The sequence below is a fragment of the Accipiter gentilis genome, chromosome 18 (genome assembly GCF_929443795.1).
Source record: "Accipiter gentilis chromosome 18, bAccGen1.1, whole genome shotgun sequence".
Classification (NCBI taxonomy): Eukaryota; Metazoa; Chordata; class Aves; order Accipitriformes; family Accipitridae; genus Astur; species Astur gentilis.
In genome coordinates, this window is record NC_064897.1 from 26,463,846 (window position 1) to 26,483,858 (window position 20,013).

Here is a 20,013-nt window from a genome sequence, read left to right on the forward strand (position 1 = left end):
TCTCACTTCTTGCTAAAAGAAAGTTAAATGGCATTCAAAACATCCTGCAAATGAAGACATTAAAATGTTAAAGACAGATTTACCACAGCATTCCTTGAAAGCTTCAACATTAACTAGAGGGGGATTGGCATAGTTTAGTGAAAAGATTTTAAGTAGAGGGAAGAAGCTAAGTCACATGAGAGTTGCATATAGGGGCAATGGAAGGTTAACATACACATTTTAGAAGCAAAGTGATTACAGTAAGTTCACATACTATGTAATCAAGAACTCTCACCCCAATAGACAAGATTACTTACATAGATCAGTCCCGAGTAGTATCTCTCCTTCAAGTTGTGAAGCACAGAAGCCTCATTCAGGCATGTCAGCTCCGCCATATCTTCCACTTTAGAGAATTTGGGGGGGTTCATCTTCTGGATGTCATCCTTATTTACTTTCACTTTCTTCCCATTCTCTGCCAGTTCCACGATGGCCTCATCTCCTACTTCTTCCTTCAGGCTAGCTGCCTCAAACCCATTCTTCTCTGAGGGAACCCATACCAGCTTCTTAGCTGCCCAGTCGGCCTGAGTCAGGGGGTTATTAATGATGTTTTTGTCCACATAAAGGTACTTATCTGCATCTCTTTGTGACATTGTGTTTTAGAATTGGGGACCTGCAAAAAGAGAAGGGGGAGAATATTTTTAAAGCCTCAAGTTGCCTTGCAAATTCCTAGAGGCAGACAGGCACACGCTAAGTACTCTGAGGCCCTGGTCATCAGAGCATGCCTCCCCCTCCTTTAGTTTCATGTTAGTAAGCACTGGTAAGTTGTCAAACTTCCAATAAGGTCACGGTTTGGCTTGCCAAGAGGATGAAAAAAAACAAACTAGCAAGCAGTTAAGAAAAACCCTACAACAAAACACTGACCGTTAAGCATTTGGAAGCCATTATTTGGCAGAAAAGAGAAAGCACATTAAAGTGGCAAGCATCAAACAATTTGTAAGATGTGCCAATACTCATAGCATCAGATACTATGTCAGTAATGTTCAAGTCAAGATTAGCCCTTCACTGCTCTACTTGGTAGAGATATTAGGTCAGAAATATAATCATAAATGTTTAATCAACGCTTTCACTTCCTATCTCCTTGTTCTGATAAGCTACAAATCAAATACTGCAACTTCTTAGAAATGCCATATACCAGCCTAGACAATACATGAGGCATACTTTGCTTCTAAAAGACATCATCGATAATTTGTGGATACCAGTTAAGACCGACATTAGATACTTTCCATCACCAGCTTAGTAGCAACACCCAGCCCACCAGTTTGTATCTTTTTTCTAGATAATGTTCAGTAGCAAAATACCTCCAAGGCAGTAACAGAATAAACCTGTGGTCAGCAAATTTTACAGCCAAAAATCCACTATTGGAATCCTTCTATGAAGCTGTGGTCAGGTAGAGGAGAGAGTACCACCCCTACAAGAGGGAGATGTAGGCAGCATGCTCAGAAAATGGCACCCTAGATTTAGTGTTTCATCAAAACCAGAACACTACCGCCAGGGATTTTCCAGTTTATAAGGCAGCAATTTTATTGGTGCCACTCAGAAATCCTTTCAATCAGAAGAAAGGACTGCATGCGTCAAGGCTCATTAACCACGTAGCAGCAGCCTCTTTACAAGGTCCCATAAACATTACTTCTTGGATCCTTCCTCACAAAGATACCAGTGTCCTCAATATAAGTTTTTTGTAACTTGGATAGAAGTTAGAGCTCTTTACCACCAAAAGAACAGGAAATGAAAATATCAATATTCATGTCATGGCAGGCTGTCAGGATCTACAGAGATAAATTTTCTACAGACCATACCCATATTTACAAACCAGCCTGCAAATCAAATAGGTGAAGTCTGACTATAGATACCGCAGACAAAAAGTGATTGAGAGCAGGACAGAAGCAGTTCAATTCTCAAAATATGCATGAGAGCAACAATAGATGTTGAGTCCCAGCATTAGCAAGCAGTGAATGATGCCAGAAAAACATCAGCTATAATAACCATGGGCACAAATGCCCACACCAGTCATTTGTAAGCATGTAGGGAAATTCCTTTCAACAAATGTATCACTGTCGGTGGTATGCAACTTTGTGCCAGATACTGTATGGATAGCTGTATATTCACAGTCAGAAATTCTTTAGCAAACAAAGAGAAAATTAAGCTAAAGGAAATGATTATTTATAAAGTAAGTTTAAAATCTTTGTCTTAAGCCTTATAGGATATGCCAAGCAGCTACTCCACACTCTATCTCATCTTTCCTTCCCCACAGGGTCACTGACACTTCCACCTCAATAACCACAACAGTGATTCTCAGAGCAGCTCCTCCTCCCTGGCTTTTTGTATTTTTATTGAAAACCCAGATTTTAATGGGTACACGATGAAGAGGTTTATTGCAGAGATAAGATGTAGCAATCAGAAGACTGCCATGAAAAATTTGAGCTGTCAAGAGAGCTCCAAGACCACCCTACAACAGCTAGCCTGACAGTGCGTAGGAAATAGAGAAAACTAACAATTCAACAAAAGATATTGAGACTCTATGACATTGCAGAGTATCATCTGCAGGTTGTGGTCAAACAGTTAAAAAAAGGGAGTGGAGGGAAGGAGGGGGAAAAGGGAAAAAAAAAGAAATAAATATTCAATTGTGTTCAGAGTTGTATCAGGTTTGGCAAGGCAACAGCTGTGCTCTACCCTCCATTACACAGTTTCCTGCCTATGCAACTCCCAGAATCTAACCAGTTGCCTTTTTTGGCTATAATCAGGCAGGACACAGAGGCAGTATGCTTCAGCTAAATTCAGTTTCATCATTTCCTGAGGAATCCGAAGTAACCAGCCATCTGAAGTGTCCTGTATTACACTGAAACATATTCCTCACTTCCTTACTGTTAAGAGTACATGCATTCAACACACCTTGGAGATTTATTCTGGGATAAAGACTAATTTTTTTTGGATAAGAAATATGTAAGACCACATGAAATCTTTCAAGGGGTATCCCCAGCCAGTTCTAGATCTGGAGAGAACTAAGGGAAGAAGATAGCCACAGAGAGGCTAATCAAATTCCTCACAGGAGGAGAAACCTGAATTATCTCACATACAGCAAGACTGCATTCTTCAGCCAGTAAGGGATCATTCTATAGCATCTACCCCTTTTTATTCCCAGGACTGAAAACAACAACTTTTACAGTAAGAAGAGAAATAGCCTAACACGGCCATTCTAAAATCTCACCAAACACTAGGGTTTTTTATGCCAGTAGTACCAAATAGTGAGGAGGTTCAAAGATGGTCTGCACCTCCAACTTTAAACGGACTTGAAAATTACCCTATTGCATGGAAGCAGCAAGCATCACCATCTCAAACTAGTTTTCATGTGCTCCAGAACAGAATCATCAGGTACTAGAACTAAAAAAATGGAGGATCATGCTAAGATAACATGGTATTAGTGCTATTCTCAAGGCTGACTTCTAACCCACAGGGCCTCTAAACTAGCAATACCACAAACCAACCATTAATTTGCCTTCTCCACAAGAACAGTACCAGAGGAATCAGATTCAGCAAGTTCCAACTCATGGGCTCCAAAACTTATCTTCCTAGCTTATGCCACATTTCACTGGGCACTTCTAAAAACGCCTTAAGTGGTCAAGGAAGCAAGCCCAGTAAGCTCTTGCAGCCTTACAGCTACTCTCAACGAATGCAAGTCATTACCATTTTAGGAACAAATTAGGAAGCAATTTGTTTGCCTAGTAGTTTGCATTTCGGGTGTAGATAATTACGTGGAGCAAGGACATTTATCTTTACATGGCTATTGTGCAACTGTCAGATGAGAATACCGTTAACAATATTCTTTTTGATGCAACACCAGTCTACAGGCAAGAAGACCAAAAAAAATCCAGAAGGAAGACAGACCATCCTTGTTTTGAGTTTAAATGCCTCCTTCCTAGTATTGTTTCCAAAAATGAAATATTGCAGTCACTTCCCTGTTAACCCAGTATGCTCCCTTATTGTGGTTTGTAGCAGTCTGAGGAACAGACTAGTCAAACATTGCTTGTTTTTCATTATTTCAGGTGCCAAAAGACATTCTCTTGCCATTTAACTAACTACATAGTTGCCACAAAGATGCCATACAGTTACAGATGGATGCAAAGCGATCTCTACAGCCATGAATAGGACAGGACCAAGACATAAATAATATGTAGTCCAGCCTTAAAAAATTTTTCAATAATGCTTTACATACATACTTCCCTGTAGATTCTTTTGAGATGAACAAGTTAAACACTGGCTCTAAGTTAAGATGCCATGTACTACCTTTGAACTAGGCAGAATTATCCCAAACGCTCGTTTGAATACAATCATATGGACAGAAGTTCGCCTTAGCCTCCTACAATTTCATAGCCTTAAGGCTTGAATTACAAGACACTTCACACACTCCTCTCCCTACTTAAACCATCAAGTGCTTCCCCAAAACCTGGAAACAAACACCTTGTCTGTCTTGGAAAGGTCTAAAAGCTACCTCTGCTATAAGTTCCCTTCCTTTCAATTACAGCATTTTGCAACTGCTAAAGCATAGAACATTATCTGTTTGCAATTTAATTTTCCAGAACTATTTGTATTATTCGCCGCCCCCCCCCCCCCCCAAATGTTTACTCTGTCAGCAGCCACATAATTCTGGGACTGAGCCACTGCTCAGTAAGATGAGCTTGGGCTATGCTAAACTGTCGAGGTAACAGCCTGAAGTAGAAACAGAATATATTCAGAAGAGCATTAATGGCAACAGTTAAAGCATCACACTTGCTAACAAGTATTAGAGCACTAGCTAGGCAAGGAAAGCACTTCTAGTTTATCTGAACCACCATTAAAGTAGGGATCCCCACACTGTTCTTTTTAGGCTTCAACCTCATCATTAGCAAAGATGCATTTACTACATTGGAATAGACAGCTTTAATCACAAACCATTTCCTTACTTTAATGAATTATGAGAAGTTTGTGAAGTACTGGGCTACAGAGAACATAAGATAGCTAGATACATGTACTGTATACTTGCTGATTCAGATCACCATTTCAGAACTTTGCTGTAAGACTGAGCCTGCATGAAAAGGGACATATGTGGGTAATTACTAGAAGTTTCTTCTGCTTCATATCCACCAGTAAGGCACTGTTATAAAAACTTTCTGTGATTTCACATGACATGATCCCCCCACAGGGTTTGTCTAGTAACCTTTATACTAGCAGTGCAAGAGGAACTACCCTAAAGATCAGGGTGACAAAAAGAATGGACAATAAATAGTAAACACATTTAGACTAAAACAAGTTAATTTCCTTTGTTTATACAGTTCACATTTTAAAAGTATTTCAGGAACACAACTCTCATGCCATTTTCCAAACTGGCTTACCTTTAGCAGGTTGTGAGAGAATGGCATACAAGACAAAAGGCCCTTTCACAGAGCAAAAGGAATGTACACTATTTCTACAGGCAAGACAAGACTTTTACACTAGAAAATCGCAGCACTACTGGTCACTTACAGTCCCATTTCAGTTACAACTAAAGTGTCCTCAGTGAAGAAACTGGATTCTTTGTTAATACACAGCATTTAAACAATAATCTGACTTTGAGAAGCAGCTAACGATTCAAACTAAGTTTGGTCAGTAACATTCATACGATGGGAATCTGTTACACGTACAATCTGAACAGCTAATACTTGCATTATTTTTGCAAACTCAACTATTTCACTTTCCCCAGCCAGCTGAATACAGTTCATCAAATCAACAGAAACAGTTGCATTAAGTGCAGCTAGAAAGCACAGTAAGCAGACTTTAGTGGCCAGACTGCCTACAGTGACCATGAACAGACAACATTAAAACCCAAAACCTAACCCACCAAAAAACCCTCCCTATAATTCTCTTGTATTCACTGACAAACCAGTCAGATCTCATCTGTTTAGGACATACTATGCTGACACTTCACAGCTCCACATGCCAGGATGTTTATGGGAAAGAAAACTGCAAAGTTTGTTAGCACAAACTGTTCCAACTTTGAAGTAACACCTATATCAAAACTGAAGTCTGAATCACTAAGGGTGAGAAATGAATCGCAGGGGGGAGGGCGAGAGGAAGGGAAGGGGAAAAGCTGGCAGGAAGCTGAACTGATGGACTGGTTATTATCTGCTCGTTTCTCAAGTTCAGTATATTGTGACACATCAGTGCTTGATGCTTCAGACTGAAGAATCATGAATTTCAGTTATCCCACTAGAGAATACAACATCAGGCAAGCACACAAGTTTGCAATTAATACTCCCTCACTGATAGTCCCCCAAGCTGAAGGCATTCAGCTACACTTACCCTTTTTGTTCAGAATGCCGTGCCACCACGCAGACTCATTTCATCTAGTTCAGCTTTATTTGGGATTCATAATGATTGCTATTAGGCTTACTGTAGTTAACTGCTTTCCTCTCTAGTCACAGTCTGACGCACACAATACATTGTTGAAAGATTTATTTCACAACTGGAATGCAGATTGCTGGCAATTATTGTTGCATATTCAGTTTGACTGTAGTGCTGCCCAGACTTGCCAGCTACCATGTTTATTACTGTAAGTTAAACTCAAAGGTAGAGCACTAAAGCGCCTTCTCTGTATGCACAGGGCTCCAAGAATCAAGAAGGAGGAATCTAATTATCTAACATATAAATGATGCCTGTATTACACAGAGGTGATCAAGTGACCAGACTACACGTAAGACAGAAGAAAGAAGTTGAAGGGTATTCTGTATCTTCCAGGTGGCCTAAAGGTACCTGGCACGCATCCTCAGAACAACAAACATAGAATAAATGTTTCTCAGTTTCTGCATGTCCAGCTCTTTTCATCATCTGTCAAGCACCACTTTCTGGTATGTGTGAAGCAGCACTTGCATATTCTACTGTAACAGCTGACACAGGAGGTTTGCTCTGTGAAGCTGGGACTTTCCATGGCAAATTGCAAGGCCACAAAGCTATATACAAGTAAGGCAAGATTGGGAGAACAGAAGCTACAAGCACAGCACATGTAAATGTAACGTAAATTAATGCCAATCTGAAGAGGCTAGTTTTGGGTACCAAAGAGCGAAAATGGGATAGCGCAGGCTTCACCATGGGCTATACATGCACAGAAATGATCTTGGGCAACTGCACTGCATGCTGTAAAGAAATTAACCACTGTAGGTTATGGGCAAATATGGCCAGGCATAGCTTCCCTAAGTTAATGCTAGGGAGGGTATGCTTGCCCCTATTTTAATTGCACCTTCTCAGTTCAGTGAGACACAAAGACACGTTATCATGTACATGGCACCAATAAAGTTAATCAGTTCTATGAAGCCTGTGCACATTGTTTAAACACACCAAACACTGGTTTAGGGAGGGGGAGGGTAGGCTTCTGTTGATTTCAAGTCCAGTCTTTAGCATGACAAAGCTAGGCTGGCTGCCACCCAACCCCATTCACTTTGAATAAATATTCAAAGTTTACAATCCTGCATAATACACTTTCTGCAACTGTTGTTTCTCATTAGTGCTCGTACAGTACATGCCTTCTCAGCAGAGGAGAGAATTCCTCTTCCAGAGACAGTGTGCCCACAAGGAAAACATTCCAGGGGGAGAACACATTCTTCGTGACCACTCAGCAAAGTAATCCCACTTAAGGAGACAGCTGTAGTTCAGAAAACTGCAGCCCATCCCTGCTGTTCAAACTGTTTTGCTGGAAGACTTGTTTTCAGGAGGCATAATGGACTGCAGAAGTTCTGATCAGGCATGCAGAATTCCCTAGGGCCATTGCATGAAAGAGGAGGAAGAGCTTGGAAAGTTTCAGCCTGTCCTTGTTATCTCAGGGTCACTTTTCATTCCTTCCCTAATATTCTGATTTAAGGCTAAGAAGGTAACTTCCAAGAACTCTCTGGGGCACTGAAGTGTAAGGTAGCTCTTCCAGTACACAGTTCTATATCAATTAGCACTCCCTGTCGTCTTTGTCAGCTCCAGGTTTCATTTCATCACAGGAGGGAACAGGGAACAAAACAATTACACCGAAATACAGAGAAGAAAAATACAATTCCGGTTCACTCTTTTAGAGACAAATATTTAGCACACATGTGGCTAAGATAAAGTCACAGGAGCAATTATTCTCACTTACATTAACTGAGAAATTGCTTTGATCTCAGCATCAATAATACTAATTTTCTTCCAGCTCATATTGGAAAGAACCAAATGCAAATATGTCTGGCAAACCATTTTAAAAAAAAGATTATTTTTACATTGCAGCAGGGAACCAAGTTTCTCTAGGCACTTACAGCTCAACCTACTGTGCCAAACTATGATCATGCACAAACAGCCTTCTGCTACATCTCATATTTTTGTTCTTTTTTCAAATAGTTCTGCTGCACCATTAACAGCAGCTGTGGGGATGGTAGGCAAAAACCCTGGCACAGAGAAGTCTACCACCTTTACGGGGTCCAACTTTGATTCTCAACTCTTCTAGCTATACTCAGGGATTCATTAAGAGGACCTACCTCTGTCTATTAAGGTGATCTTGGAGTTGGGGGGAAGGAGGAGAGTGACTCACTCTGGACATGGAACAACAGCAACTCCTGCACTGAAGGAAAAGCTACATAGCCTTAAGCTCCAGGTTGTATAAGGAGGCCGGGTTGAGAACAACCTCACAGAAAATAAATATCAAGTTCAAGATGGTCTGAAAAACTTTGAAACACTCCAACTGCGACATTTCCCTATTGCGTTCAAGGTCTTGCACAGCTTCATGGCTCCTTACATAGCTATCCATTATAACCAATGTTCTAGAGAAAGCCCCCGGTTCAGTGGAGCGCACAAGGAACGCTTGTCTGGTCTGTACACCTCAGCCTCATGCTTTTTTTCTGGTTAGCTTGTTCCTTTCCTGACATGTGCTTTCTTCCCTAAATGTCAAATATATCAGTCTTTAAAAAGGAACAGCATTAGGCATCTCTTATTTTAGAATTCAGCCAACCATGCCCTCCTGTCTGGATGTTCTGAAGCGCTGATTTTTGTAATAAAGGGGAAGAAAGGACTCATCTTTCAATCTCAAATGAGTAAAAGCAGGGGCACTTGATAGCAGGAACCTAGTCTGAACTGTTACAATCATGGCTATATGGCATATAAAATTTTCTCCGTTCTGGCATTACAGGAAAAGACTTTTTTTGGAAAAAAAAAAAAAAAAAAAAAAAAAATTATCCCCTTCTGGTAGGCAACTGACATACTATGACATTCTACAGTACCAATAAGAGGAGGCAAATATAATTTGGCAGTTTCCAACAAAGTTTTGCTATCTGGCATAAAAGGATAAAAAACAACATTGAGGAAACACTGACCACAGAGTAGCAGAACTGTTTCATGCGCCTCCACCATAGTTGTTAACTTCTCCACAACCGTATACACTACGGTGCGGTGGTGGTGAGGCACTGGAACAGGTTGCCCAGAGAGGTTGTGGCTGCCCCATCCCTGGCAGTGTTCAAGGCCAGGGTGGATGGGGCTTGGAGCAACCTGGTCTAGTGGAAGGTGTCCCTGCCTGTGGCAGCAGGGTTGGAACCAGATGATCTTTAAAGTCCCTTCCAACCCAAACTGTTCTATGATTCTATGATGTTCTCGTTATCCACACAAGCAAGAGCTGAACCATTACTGCTATTGTACTTTTTCCTGATAGAATTGGTATAATACAGCATGGTAACATTTATCAGTTAAATCTACATCAAGTTTTTAGAACTAAAAATCTGCCTATATAGTCCTGTCCCTTAGGAAAAAAAACCCAAAACTTAAAATCTGCCATGTGCAAAAATTATTAACTCCCACTATGTGGAGGAAAAGATAAACTGACTGTGCACATGTATATGACAGCGCTATGCAGACAATATGTAGATAATTTTTAGAAGTTACACCGGTTTGTCTAATAAATTGGCAATCCCTTTTTTAAAGAAAAATTATGACTAATATACCTTCCCCATGCCATTTGTGCGTTCTCCTTTCTCATCATATACGCATTAAACTGCAAACTCAAGTTCACCTGCACAAAACTTTGACTTGGGAAGGGCCATTAAAACAATTCAGAATAATTTACTGCGTAATGAAAGGTCAAAGACTTCAGTATCTGCTATAAACATTCATACTGCAATATAACCCAGATGATAAAAGCTAAGTGAACTGGTTTAAATCACAAATGTTAAGTCACAGTTTAAAGAGTTTTTCTGCCTGTGGAGAAATCTTATTTTATACTTATGCTCATCTAAGAAAGAAAATTTCCTTTGTCAGTAAACAGACACATCCATTTGAAACATGACAGTTTCAAGTATCCAATTACTTAACTATTGTAAATAGTCTACCATATACCTGTATCCACACTCCCATATCCAATTATGTAAACAATCCTGTAAAACCTGAACACATTTTGCTTGATGTCAAAAAGAGATAAAAACATCCCTATCTCTGAACAAAAGAAACAACGACATCTGAACACCTATGAAGAATAAAATACATTAAGTGGTACTCTGCTAAAAAAATAAAATTCATTAATAAAAAAAATTATTTCTTGGACCACTTCAGATGCATTTACAAGCAAAAAGTAACGAAAACTGTTTTCTAGGTAGTTACCTGCAATCAGGAATTTATGAATTAAGTTGCCTGTTTCTGGACACCTTCATCTCAAATCCACCCCTTCTGGTCTGTTCCACTAATTGTGAAACACGCAACTACCTACCTCCCCAACCACCCAAAAAGAGGAAGAAAAAAGACCAAAGAATGTCAATACCTTCCTCTACGTTTTAAACTATGAATGACATGGCCAAAACGGAAGTCAGAGTATTTTTCTTCATCTACATTTAAAAAACTGTCAAAAGTCAATTTACCTCATCAATCAACTAGTTCTAAGTGCTTAGCCAGGAACTTTCCTCATCCAGTTCATTGGTTTGACTTCAGATTTACATTCAGTATTTGTTGTCAAATTCTTAACATTTGAGCATCTTGTATTCATTCAAATATGCCTAAGTCCTAAGATGGGCTACCAATTTAAGAAAAAGAAACACTATCAGTGAAAATTAATTTATACTCACACATTTCAAAATAGTTGATTTTATCGATTCTGAGCACAGCAAGACTAGAATCTCTTGCACTAAATGGCAAGCAGACCTACAGTGTAACAGTTCCTGCCAAAAAGAGCTTACTGACTAAAAAATTACCTACAAACTGACACAACAGTTGTTTCAAGTCAGTCACATTTGGAGAAAAAGACAGAAGCAACTGAAATTAATTTTTTTTCATGGAAATTTCACTGTAGGTTTCCTTTTTTTTTTTTCCTTGGATATTTAAATCAACTCTATGTACGTCAGTAAAACTAGCTGGATCAAGTGTTGGCCAAAACGGACTTTAACCAAAGTCAAATCTACTGCACTTCCAACGTGGATTAGAAAAGCCTAAATTCGAGCAAACTGGGGAAGTCTTGACCTTAAAAGAAAAACACCGATGAGCATACGCTCATCACTACAAACAATAAAAAGGGAAGTAAACTATTATAAGAGCATGCTTTAAATCTTACATTTTAAACAGAAAGCTGCCCAACAGGAAGAAAAAAAAATACCTGACTGCACAGGACTGTCAAAGTTGAGCTGTAAAGTTTCTCTAAACCTCTTTTCTTACGAATCTGAACGCCTACTTTGCTTTCATTCAAATCAGAACTCCAGTTCTGCGTTGAGGCATATATCACAATGGACTTCCTGCCAAGACTCATTAAAATGGTAGTGCTTGATGAATAGAAGTATTCATCAGTTAAGGACACTTTATGATACAGATTTCCAAGTTAAGTTCCCCTCAACATATATTAATTATTAGCTTGAATTTACTGAAATCACTCATCCATGTGGTTTTATTTACCACTCTCAGTAGAGTCAGCATACATGCATTAGGAGAAATTTAAATTTCTAGTCATGAAGACAAGCAGAACCCAAACCCTATGTACAAAACTCTAGAGGCATAAGTTTCATAAAGAGGTCATGGAATCAAACCACAGTATGCAGAGCTATATTTCATTATACCTCTCTGCATCCAACAGCAATACATTTGTGATACTTCTATAAGAAATAATTTGCAGTAGACAAGCATGCCAGATCAATTTTAGAGTTTCCACTTTGCTATGTTTAAAAAGAACATGACTTAGCAGTAGTGGCTCTGGAAGTATCATACAGTGAAATCAATCACAGTTCCACCACTGGAAAATTGTAGACACTATTATTTCTTTAGACTTTTTAGGATGTTCAGAGAGGCAATATATTGTGCTGAATAGTAACCGGCAAAGGGTCATTAACCAAAAACAGGGACTAGTCCATTACGCTGAACATGACTGGGTTGGAATGAGGTCAGAAGATGTTAAGCCACTACAGTAGCCTAGGATTGCAAGACAAATCGGTGTTGAGATTATTACTTCAAGTACTCAGAACAAGTTCTCACAGCCACTAAAGAAAAAAGTGAAGCGGATAAACCATAATTAAGATGAACTTGTAAATTGATGCATTTCATTTAGTTGGACAACACCCATTTGCATTAGCTTCCAGGGCAGAAGTTGCATTTGTGTTTTTGTCTCCTCACACTCTATTTAAATCAGGTTGCTAGTTTCCATCTCTTTCTACACTAGGAAATTCAATTAGAACCACAGTGTGCTTTAACTGAAAAGAAATTTAAGGTACAAGGTCACCAAGCCACCATTAAGCTAGAGCAATTGCCAGCAAAAACAATGCCGCTGTAGGCAATCCTATGCTATTATAGTTTTGTTCCAACCCACAGAAGACTTAACATCAGGCGCACAATTTCTGTACTTAACATGCAAACAGCTGTGCCTCAATTACAAACTACGAAAACAAAGACTAGTAAGATATTTATACAAGAAATCAAAGACAAAAATGGATGTTAGAGGGCACCGAGTGCATTATTGAGTCAAACAAAAACATATTAAATCATACACTCAGGATTAAAGTTTTGGACACCTTTTAGTAGGTGTGCACACTAACTCTAAGCCTCTAAAATGCACTTTAGCCATCAGCGAGCTTCAGCACATTACCCAATAACCTGAAGTTACCATGCAAGAAAGCAGATGTAGTGCACAGGGGCGGGGGATAAGACAACCTTAACTTTGACTTCCCTTTTCAGTAAACCTTGCATTCACCAGATGGGTTCCTGTACCTCCAGTGGGTCCGCTTATAATCTCACCCTATTATAGCCACACAAAGTCACAAACAACATGAATCTGGGCAAGACACAGGCCTAGGGATGGGGGGTAGAAGCAGAAGATTCAGCAGAATCAGCTCAGAAATCACAATACCTCTGACACGTGTCCTGTCCCGTCTGTTCGGTATCCTGGAGATTAACAGAACAAAACCTGAATTTTTGGGTATAGACAGACTACTTTAATCTCCCAGTACAACTGAAGTATATTTTCATGTAGTTAGTAGCCATGCGGATACACATACACTTCCTTGTGCCTGCATGTGAACGGTCTGACAGAGGACTAAACTGTGAATTATTAATTATTATAAACATTTAGCACATTATTTTTCAAGACCTGCCAAGATAGTAGTGGTTCAAGTTTTCAAGATAGTTTGTTGCAGTGGTAAATGTAAGTCTCCGCATTTGTAGTAGAAATATTTGCAGTGCCAAGTACTGTTACAAAGAGATTTAAGCACCTGTGGCATCTGACTCCACCACAGTGTTCAACTCAAAGATGAGTATTAGAGCTACCACCCGCTACACAGTTTGAACACTCGCCAACTTTTTCATAATACCAAAGTAATGTGCTGGACAACATAGATTATTTCAGCCTCCTAAGTGAGAAATTCTTCTAATCTTTCCTACAACTTTACTGGACAAGTAATTTTTATATTTTTTTTGTATTATTATTAATCATTCATTACTGATTCACTTAAAAGATTAAAGTGTACCTCTTACAACCCATTTGTCTTAAAACGTTCTGAAGCATATCAAAAATCCACCTAGAGGAAATAATGAAAAAAGCTTATTCTTTCTTTTTCTCTTCAGACAAAAATATCACCCTGGCAACTTTTTTCTTATGAGAATGACCTGAAAGAAAAAAAATAATCCCAGAACCATAGCAGAAATATCTAACAATCTATGCAAACAAAGTCCAATAAAAGGCCATCAGTTTCTACACCCATTCTTCTGGGACGGACAGAACCTAACTATTTAGCCTTCCTGTTTATACAGAAAGAGCCACGTGCTACCTGGCAGAGCAAACTTTTGAGGTCGAAGTCTCTTCTCCAGAGAACTTCCAAAACCAGATCTTGGCTATACAAGTCAAGTATCCAAGAGATGACCCCGTATTACAAAAAGAACCACGTAACTCACCAGCTTGGTGCTGGTCATACTCACTTTGAGGTTCCAGGTCAGTAAATATGAGATGTTGAGACCCCCATTTCTATCCACTACTAGCAGTTTTGCAGCTACCTTAGGGTTAGTGAAAATTTTGCCTGTCCACCTCCAGAAAGACAGTGTGCACACTATGAATAAGCGCAACAAATAAAGCTGTCAAGAAGCAGAACACATCAATTTAAACAGTTCCACCTGACACAGAGCTTCACGGAACTGTTGCATGATTTCACTTTAGTTATTTTTACAAGGTCAGATTAGCAGCATAATCTGGTGTTTATACAGTTTTGGCAATTGCAATTAACAACTTCAAAACTCTTTTGTGCTAAAGACAACTCCACTTACATTTATCAATTGCTTCCTCCTCATTACAACTTTCTAGTTAACAAAAATATTTGCTTATCTCATTTAAACTTCGGGAGAGAGCACTACAGTTGCAGACAGTGCATCTGTGAGTCAATACGTATCTGCACTATGATTTGCCATTTTTACTGGAATGCCATGGATAAGTGAACTTAGTCACATTGTTACCTAGTGAGTAATTTCAAAAGCATCTTTACACAAGCAGTAACTGATTAGAGCGCTGTTACTTTAGAGTTAAAACTTTACCCTATCTAGCCTTACAGACAGGAGACATATATGAGAGTTAAGGATGTGTAATTTAATCTTTCAAACCATGGTTCAACAGCCTCCATGCAAATTAGCTTATATTTCTTTATAGTGTAGGGCAGAGGCACAGAAATCATAGTCTGCAGGGCAAAGTCCATCTACTAAAATATCTCTTCAAGTTTGAAGCACAAATTTCTTACGCATTACTTGAGAGATTGCTCTGTTTAGGACAGACCTGCTCACTTAGAAAAAAGCTTAGGTTCTTAGTCCGCTCTGATGGACTGTGGCTCAGGACAGGATGACATAGGATACAGAAGAAAAACCTGTGGAAGAAGAAAGATGACGAACACAAACGGTGTTTCAAGAATAAAAAAAGGCGGAAGGGAAGGAGGAAGGAAAGGAACTGTAAGGGGCGGGGGGAATTTAACAGCCATGGCATGAAGAGCTTCCTGACCGATGCAGTTTACTTCTGAAAAATTCCACTTTATTGCCAGAAGCACGTTACTGCTTTAAAACTCATTTCACCCTGTGTTTAGGCAAATTAGGAGCAATCCTTATTAAACCCCCTGGGTACACACCACCCTCGGGGGCTATGGAACTTGTTACTTTCCACACCTACTGCAGACAGGTTGGTAACCATATCCCTAAAAGCCGGAGTACTTTTCCTACTCGGTTGGAGGTGATGCCTGAAAGCGCAAGCTATCTACAAGAGTTTTCCCTGCAAGCTTCATCTTGCCCTGTCACTCCCTCCTCCCTCTCTCCTGGCTTCACTCTACAGACCAAACCGAACGAGGAAGTCGAGATCTGAGGGCGGAAGCCAAGCCCAGCGCAATGTCTGCAGGAGGATTGTCAGCCTGTGACTCAGGCTACAGCCCTGACAGCTGCCAAACGGTCCCATTTTCCCCTGCCCGTTACTTCCAAAGGAGGGACACTTAAAGGCGAAGAAGGGGCGGGGGGGGGGGGGGGGGGGGGGGGATCGGGGAGACGCACCGGAGGGAAGGGAAAGAGGACGGTCCGGGGAAAAAGAGCGGGGATAACGCTACCCCGCCACCTCAGAGGAGGCCAGTTACCAGGGCGTGGAGGGAGGAGAGAGGCAACTCCCTGGGCATAATGCAACCCTGCGGCGGCACACACGCCCCCGAAGGAGAGGGGGAGGACGGGGCGGGGGGGGGGGGGGGGGGGAAGGAGGACGACGGGGAACACCCCGGGCGCGGCAGGTCGGCTCCCGGCCGGTTTTCCTGCCGCCCGACTCGGCGGGGAAGGAGGAGGAGAGCGGTATCCTCTCACCCGGCTGGACAAAAAGGCGCGAAACCCGCGAGCGGGGTGTGTGTGAGGAGAACAAACCGGGACCACCCGCGCCCACCGCCCCACCCGACCGGTTTCACCTGAGCCCGGCTCCGGCAGGAAGGAGGGAAAAGAGGGAAACGCCGCGGCGGCGGCTGCGCTCCTTCGCGGAGAAGAGAATCGGCGTCCTCACGCTGCCGGCTCCTCCCGCAGGCACCGCGACCGCCTTCCTCGCTTACCGGCACTGCGAGGCGCCCGGCCGGGGAGGAGGAGGAGGAGGAGGAGGAGGAGGAGGAGGAGGAGGAGGAGGAGGAGGAGGAGGAGGAGCCGCCGCTCAGCAACGCCACCGTCCCGCCTCTCACCCCGCCGCCGATCACCCGTCAACCAATCAGAGACGCCGGTTAGGGAAAGCTGACGGCCTCCCCTGCCAATAAGGAGCCGGCAGCAGGAGGCGGAGGCGAACCGTTGAGGAAGCGGCGAGCCGTTGAGGGAGGGAGGGGGGAGAAGGGGGTGGTGCCTCGCGCCCTCTGCCGTTAGCAACGCCTGGGCGCGCGCGGAGCCCCGCCCCTCGGCGGGACGGGACGGGCCGGGCCAGCCCAGCCCAGCGGCCGCCGACGGGTTCGGGAGGGGCGGCCGATCTCTCCCCGCCGACCCCCGGGCCGGACCGAGCCCCCGAGCCCCCTCACACCCTCCCACACATCCTTCCCCTCCCCCCCCCTTTCTTCCCCGTCCCGGGTCGAACGGTACCGAGCCGTTCCCACAACCCCCCGCGCCAGGCCGTGCCCTGACTAAACCCCACAATGCCCCGCGCCGGGCGGGTACCGGCGGCTCGCGCCAGCCTCTCGCCCCCTCAGGAGAGGTTTGGCTCGTCTGTGCACGACGGAGGGGCCTCGGGTTTTTGGCCTTAGCCTGGGAGAAGGGAGCTCGGGGTCAGCCTCCGGGAGCAGGGCGGTGGGCTGAGGCGTCGTTCTCCGGCGGCCGTGCCTGAAGGCCTCGGTAACGGGGAAGGGAGGGAATTCCCCAGCCGGTCGAGAAGTTGCCCGCCCAACCTTGTTGTCTCGCAGTGCAGCATGACCGCGATAGGAAGATGGGAGTCGGAACTGAAGTTCATCTGATAAAGGGGCAGAACTGAGGCAAGCGCAAGCAGAAGCGTCGGTGTAAGCAGCCCCTGATGCTGCTGAGGTGTCCAAACAGCCAGTGTGTGCGTTACAGGAGGCTCAAAATGCATTGAAAAAAGGCACGCCAAAACAGTAGAGGTGTGAAAAGGTGGAGGTGGGTGGTGTAGTTCTGCCTCTTTGCAGTTGCTACAGCGCTCTTCGAGGCTGAACTTCGGGATGAGTAACAGGAGGTAGCAGCAGCCAAGATGTAAGACAAAAGTCCTTCTGAAAAGACTACAGCGTATACAAGTCCATGTGTCGGATCCAGCTATGCAGATGAGGTTTATTGCACGTTTTACAAGCAGGCAGAAATACAAGGCTCCCTCCCTTTGGGGCTTCCTGCCTTCTGCAAGGAGGGCAGATTTGCAGATGTAGGCACCAGTGACAGAAAATGCAAGGTGAGGTTTACCGATGGCAATACCGAAAGTTACAAGTGGATGAGGCGAATGAAGTGAGAGAGGCTTAAATAAAGAGAGAAGTTAGCAGAGAAGTGTCTCGAGTAAGCATCTCTTGCCCAAGTATAACACTTCAGGCTTAGAAAGATTCACTGCAGCCATTTGGAAACAATGCTAGACCTTTGTATCTCAAGACACAAAAGGCAGTGGGAGAAATCACTGAAAGGTTTGTATAGCTGAGTATCGGGGATACAGAGGTGTCATTGTTAAAGGCAGAGATGAGGAATGTAAATACAGGTACAAAATAGAAATGAGAATTTAAGTTGGCAGTGGGAAGGGAACATACAGGGTAGGTCTTCACTAGTACATCAAGGCAGAAAATTAAAGGAAGCTGGAATTGTGACAACCAGAGATACCTACAAAATCAGATACCTTAGATGGTGAAATGATCTGCAGTATCCAGTGACTCATTCTGATCCATGAAAAAAAGTGACTAACATATGGAAAGGATATCTACTGGTTGAACAACAGGGTTTTAACTTCTCCCACGAAAATGAAGCAGAACGAAAATAGTGGAGGTAACTACATATATCAAAAGCTTTTTAAGAACAGCAGAGGCTGCCTCTTCGGCCAAGTGACTGAGAAAGGAAAGGTAAGCGAAGGAAAGCAGTCAATATCAAGTCTAAATGAAGCTTTTAAAGGAGAGGAATAGCAGATCTTAGCTGGGAAAGCAAATACATAAGGCAGAATGAACTGACAGCAGTAGTGATGTGGGAAATAAAAGATAATGACTGCAACCATGAAATGCAGACATAAAAAGGCTGCCACAAAGTCTTTTTTGAAGAGCGTACATGATACTGGGCATTTAAAATTTTGTTATTCTTTCCTGACTCTCATACTTTCATGTGTACTCTGCTTTTCCTGATTCTAAGATTTAAGTCTAAGGTCAGGCTGGACTGTCTTCTTAAGGTTTGGCAATTTTTTTCTTTTTTTTGTTTTTTTTTTTTTTTTTTAAATTTGAGAACTTGCTCCCACTCCTGTTTAGTCAAAATCAAAACTTTCTTGATGACTTCAGCAGTAAAGTGTCAAAACTGAGTTCAGAACAAAGAGTGCTGCAGGTTTACACCATCCTTTCCCTTAATAAAAAGTGTATCCCAACTCTTTTGAAAACTCACTGTATTTCCCTCATGGTCAGATTTGTAGATGGGTGGTAGTTGAGGCAAGTCAGATTGGAAATGTCTGTTTTCCATACCTTGATTACTTTGAAAGTAAGAGCAACAGGTTGTTATGTTGATCCAGTAGCAGGAAGTTACCCAGGAAAGGAGACACACCTCAGAGAGAAACAAGTATGACTAAAAAAGCTATCATATTAATTTTATACATCTGTTACTTTCTAAAAATTCACAGGATGTTTATTTGGATCTTTCTGATCAACTTCACTCACATTTTCCATCAATGTTTGCAAGCCAGCATCCTTTGGAAGAACAAACCTGTACTGGTCATTGAATTCTGAAAAAAAATCATGTCAACAGCAGACACATTTACCAGTTCGGTGGGAGTAAGTTAATGGCATTGTAGTATTTCGGGGGGATCTACTAAGCTGTGAGCATCCAGAGATGCCTCTTCAATTTTCCAGCCTTAACTGCAGACTACTTTGCTGTACTACAGTGTTTTCCCCTACACTGGTCTAATCCAAGGCAATTGGGTTTATGTTTTTTGGCAAACAGCAGTCCCTGGGAGAAGCCTGGATTTCTGTGATCAACAATAAATGCAGGGACATTTGATTTCTGTATCTGACAAACAAAGTGGCTAAATTCATTTTGGTGAATAATTTCCAATGTTTTGCTGAGGCAGAAGAAATCTCTTCCAAAACCAATTTCTTACTGACAAGCTTGAGAGAGTGAAACAAGAAGAGTGACAGAGACAAAAGGTGTTTACTTCATTGGAGAAGTCACATTGCTAAATGTTAACCACAGTGGGTTTAGACAGAAACCACACGTTGTACAGATCTGGAGAATGTCACAATCTGGTATTGCTAAGAAGCCTGAGCTCTGCTTTTGCAAAAGCCTGAAACATCACTAGTTTCAGTGCAGATTCATAATTAGAATTTCTCAAAAAAAGCAGCCCTGGAGTGGCTTTAATACATA

The 20,013-nt window shown here is 42.1% G+C and overlaps 1 protein-coding gene across 1 annotated transcript in view; it reads right to left on the minus strand.

The window, feature by feature from the left end:
- Nucleotides 1-16,581, minus strand: part of MYH9 (myosin heavy chain 9) — a 72,421-nt gene extending 55,840 nt beyond the window's left edge. Inside the window, exons 1-2 of the mRNA XM_049822358.1 lie at nucleotides 16,416-16,581; nucleotides 297-649 (exon numbers count right to left, since the gene is read on the minus strand). Of these exons, the coding sequence (XP_049678315.1) occupies nucleotides 297-629 (333 nt within the window). The 5' untranslated portion in view covers nucleotides 630-649; nucleotides 16,416-16,581. The remainder of the gene's footprint in view (nucleotides 1-296; nucleotides 650-16,415) is intronic.
- Nucleotides 16,582-20,013: the final 3,432 nt, after the last annotated feature.